Here is a 3,159-nt window from a genome sequence, read left to right as displayed (position 1 = left end):
AGTTCGAAGTTAGTTTTTTGTTAGCTTAGATGTTTGGTTTTAAATTATCTATAGGTCCCACTTTTTTTTTGCATCCCTATCACTGGGATTGCTTACACAGTATCATTACAGCAGTTTGATTTGATTTTGATTTTTGATTTTATTGATTCATTTCAGACATGTCAAAACCATTATAGGAAACCCAGTGTACCGACACATACACAAAAGAAAAGAAAGAACAAAAAATCATTAACACTAATATGAACACACACACACACAAACGCTGTATCGCTCACCTAGACAAAAGATGGGATTAACCACAGGGCATTTTAATTTTTTCCCTCCTTTTGAAGAGTTGTCATCTGAGGAATCATGGCAATCTTCTGCAGCTCCATGAGGCCCAAGCTCTCTGTCCAAGTCATCCATAATCAGTGAAGAAATTCCACTCAGGAAAGAAAGCTTCTTTTTATCGCTTTACGAAGCACACCCTAAAGGGAAATAAATAAATAAATAAATAAATAGTGTTTAGCCAGCAACTTCCTATTAAAACAAAAAGGTATCTTCAGTCGTGTCTGGAGAACAGGACTGACTCACAGGGTACTCTCTACTCAAGCATCTACTGCATTACTACACATTTAGCAATGGTTTTCCTTTCATACTAACAAAGACTTAATTTGGTGTACTGCCAGTATGAAAGCCCATTGCACTGGCAGTTAACTAGAGATTCTTTAACCATGTATTTATTCTTTAAAAACCTACAATGGATCATTTGTAATGATACACTGTGTATCCTGGCAGCAGGAAATTGACAGTTTTAATAGCCAAATATGTTTACATTTACAAGGAATTTGATATAAAATATGTACAAGACAAGAGGCAAAACCATATACACACCATAGTCCTGTTAAAAAAAAAAAAAGAAAAGAAAGGGAGGCACTTTAGATTCTTTTCCATCAAGACGCATCATTAGGGAGGCCCCGGATTTATTCTGGCAGGCCAGAGTTCAGCCAATGTAATAAATAACTGTCTTCAGTCACAACAACAACCATTAGGAAACAAAAGCAACCCAGTCTCAATCCATACAATTGCAACAATTTGTTTAAGATCTCTGCAACAATCTACCTGCAAACTACCTACCTGCTGGTTTTCAGGCAAGTAGTGGTCACCCATTTAGTTTTGTGTGTGTGTGTGTGTGTGTATTGTATTCCCTATAAACTTAACTGATGAATGAAAACTAGTCATTATTTCAATCATCTTTTATGTCTTTTTTTCTGAACTCGGGCNAAGATGTACAGTTATATCAAAAGTTATTAATGCATGCTGTCAAAATGTTTTTGAACCATACTGAATTCATTTGCTTTGACGGTCAGTTATTGATTACATACAGACGCTAATAAAACTACAGGGTTACATCAACATATCACACTAATTCATGTTACACATTATGATGTCCTGGATATTTGCTTTAACACATTTTCTCTCACTGGACCTCTTTGAATTTTAGTTGACTACCCTGGTATAGTGTCGTTTTCCACAGTGTCACTGAGTCCCTGATGGAGGCTCTTAGTGTCCTGCTGATATTGTACAGCTCCAAGCACTCCAGTATCCATGTGTGTGGTATTGCATCGTAGGCTTTCTTGTAGTCAATCCAGACAGTGCACAGAGTGTTTTCCCAGTCTTACAGTCTCAAGTGACTGCTCTATCAACCAGAAGCTGGTGTTTGGCTCCCCTGCTGTTGCCAACTCTTTCTGGTCTGGCTCATGTATTGACGAATGTGCCTACTCATTCTAGCTGCTATGATGGCTGACAGTAGCTTCCATGTTGTGCAGAGGCATGGTATTCGACGGTAACTCGACGGAAGTGCTCTTCTGTGGATTTTCATTACCGTGACTATCCGGCCTTGGGTTAACCACTCTGAGTGGGTCCCATCCATTAGCAGCTGGTTCATTTGTGCTGATAGATGTCCTTGGGGTGCGGTTAGCTTCTTCAAAGTGGATCAGGTTGGGGCCTGGTGCTATCCCGCTCTTCATTCTCGATACTCTATCATTGGGTTTTGCTCTTGAAGACTGCTGTGGTCTGCTTTCAGGTCCAACAGCCACTGAGCATTAATGTAATGTGAAGCCTCCATCTCCCATATACTCGACCAGCACTACTCAGTCTCATCTTCTAACCCTCCAACTGAGAGTACACTTTAGATGATTTGCTGAATACTTTCCTGTTTATCCGTTTGGCTTCTACTTCTCCAGTGTATCTCTTCAGACAGGTGGCCAGGGATGTGATCCTTTGTTTGGCAGTCTCCAGTGCCTCAAGTAAAGACATGTTGTTGTATTTCCAAGGTAGTCCTTTATTCAGTTGTTTCTTCATCATACCTCTCTGTAGCTCTGATTGTTGGCTATCTTCTCACCTTGTTGCCTTAATCTTGACCTAGAGCCTCCTTATATATGGGTCAATGACATGACGTGCATATTTTTGTATCTGAGTGGATTATGTCCTTCTAATATAATTCAGTCCTGTATCACTTTATTTTATAAAGCCTATTTAGTTTGAACACATTTTCAGCAATTTCAAATAATTATTTCCTTTTATGTTTTAGCTTGTCAAACCCTCAAAATGTCAGGTGGCACAGCTGTCTGTGTAAATGAACAAACTAAAAATACAATTAAAAATGGTATTTTAATGATAAGAAATTCAAAAAATAAATATGATGGCATTATTTCATGTTTTAAACCTCTCAAATGAACCCAATTTCACAAATAAAAGTAGTTTTAAAGCTGTTGATATAATTCAAAAACATTTGTCCAACAATTTGTATGTTCTCAAATGTCAGGGTGGCAGAACCATAAACATGGGACTTTTATTTATCAGTCCAGTAGTATTAACAATAAACAGGATGTTGAATCAGCCAGAAGACCCCAAGTGACCTTTCTGGTTGAGTGAAAAGGTTTGTAGATCTCCCAAATATTGATAAAAAATAGGTACTTTTAACTCCTAAGTGGACTGGTACACTTTTCATGTCAGGTGGTACAACCGATATAAAACTAGGAAAATGTTATTTTATCACAAAACATTGTTTTGTACTTAAAAATCAAAAGTAAGAACTTGCTAGCAAGATAGCAAGCTAATACAAGTGTCCAAGTAGAAGCCTGTTCAATTTGAAATTAGTTGCAAATGTCAGGTGGT

At 37.8% G+C, this 3,159-nt stretch overlaps 1 protein-coding gene across 1 annotated transcript in view; it reads right to left on the bottom strand.

The window, feature by feature from the left end:
• taf1a (TATA box binding protein (TBP)-associated factor, RNA polymerase I, A) overlaps positions 1-3,159 on the bottom strand; it is a 14,804-nt gene that overhangs the window by 8,935 nt on the left and 2,710 nt on the right. Inside the window, exon 2 of the mRNA XM_008276779.1 lies at positions 236-467. Coding sequence (XP_008275001.1) covers positions 236-405 — 170 coding nt within the window. The 5' untranslated portion in view covers positions 406-467. The remainder of the gene's footprint in view (positions 1-235; positions 468-3,159) is intronic.

This window comes from Stegastes partitus, unplaced genomic scaffold (assembly GCF_000690725.1).
Source record: "Stegastes partitus isolate 25-593 unplaced genomic scaffold, Stegastes_partitus-1.0.2 Scaffold80, whole genome shotgun sequence".
NCBI classification, from domain to species: domain Eukaryota; kingdom Metazoa; phylum Chordata; class Actinopteri; family Pomacentridae; genus Stegastes; species Stegastes partitus.
This window is presented reverse-complemented; position numbering and strand designations above follow the sequence as displayed.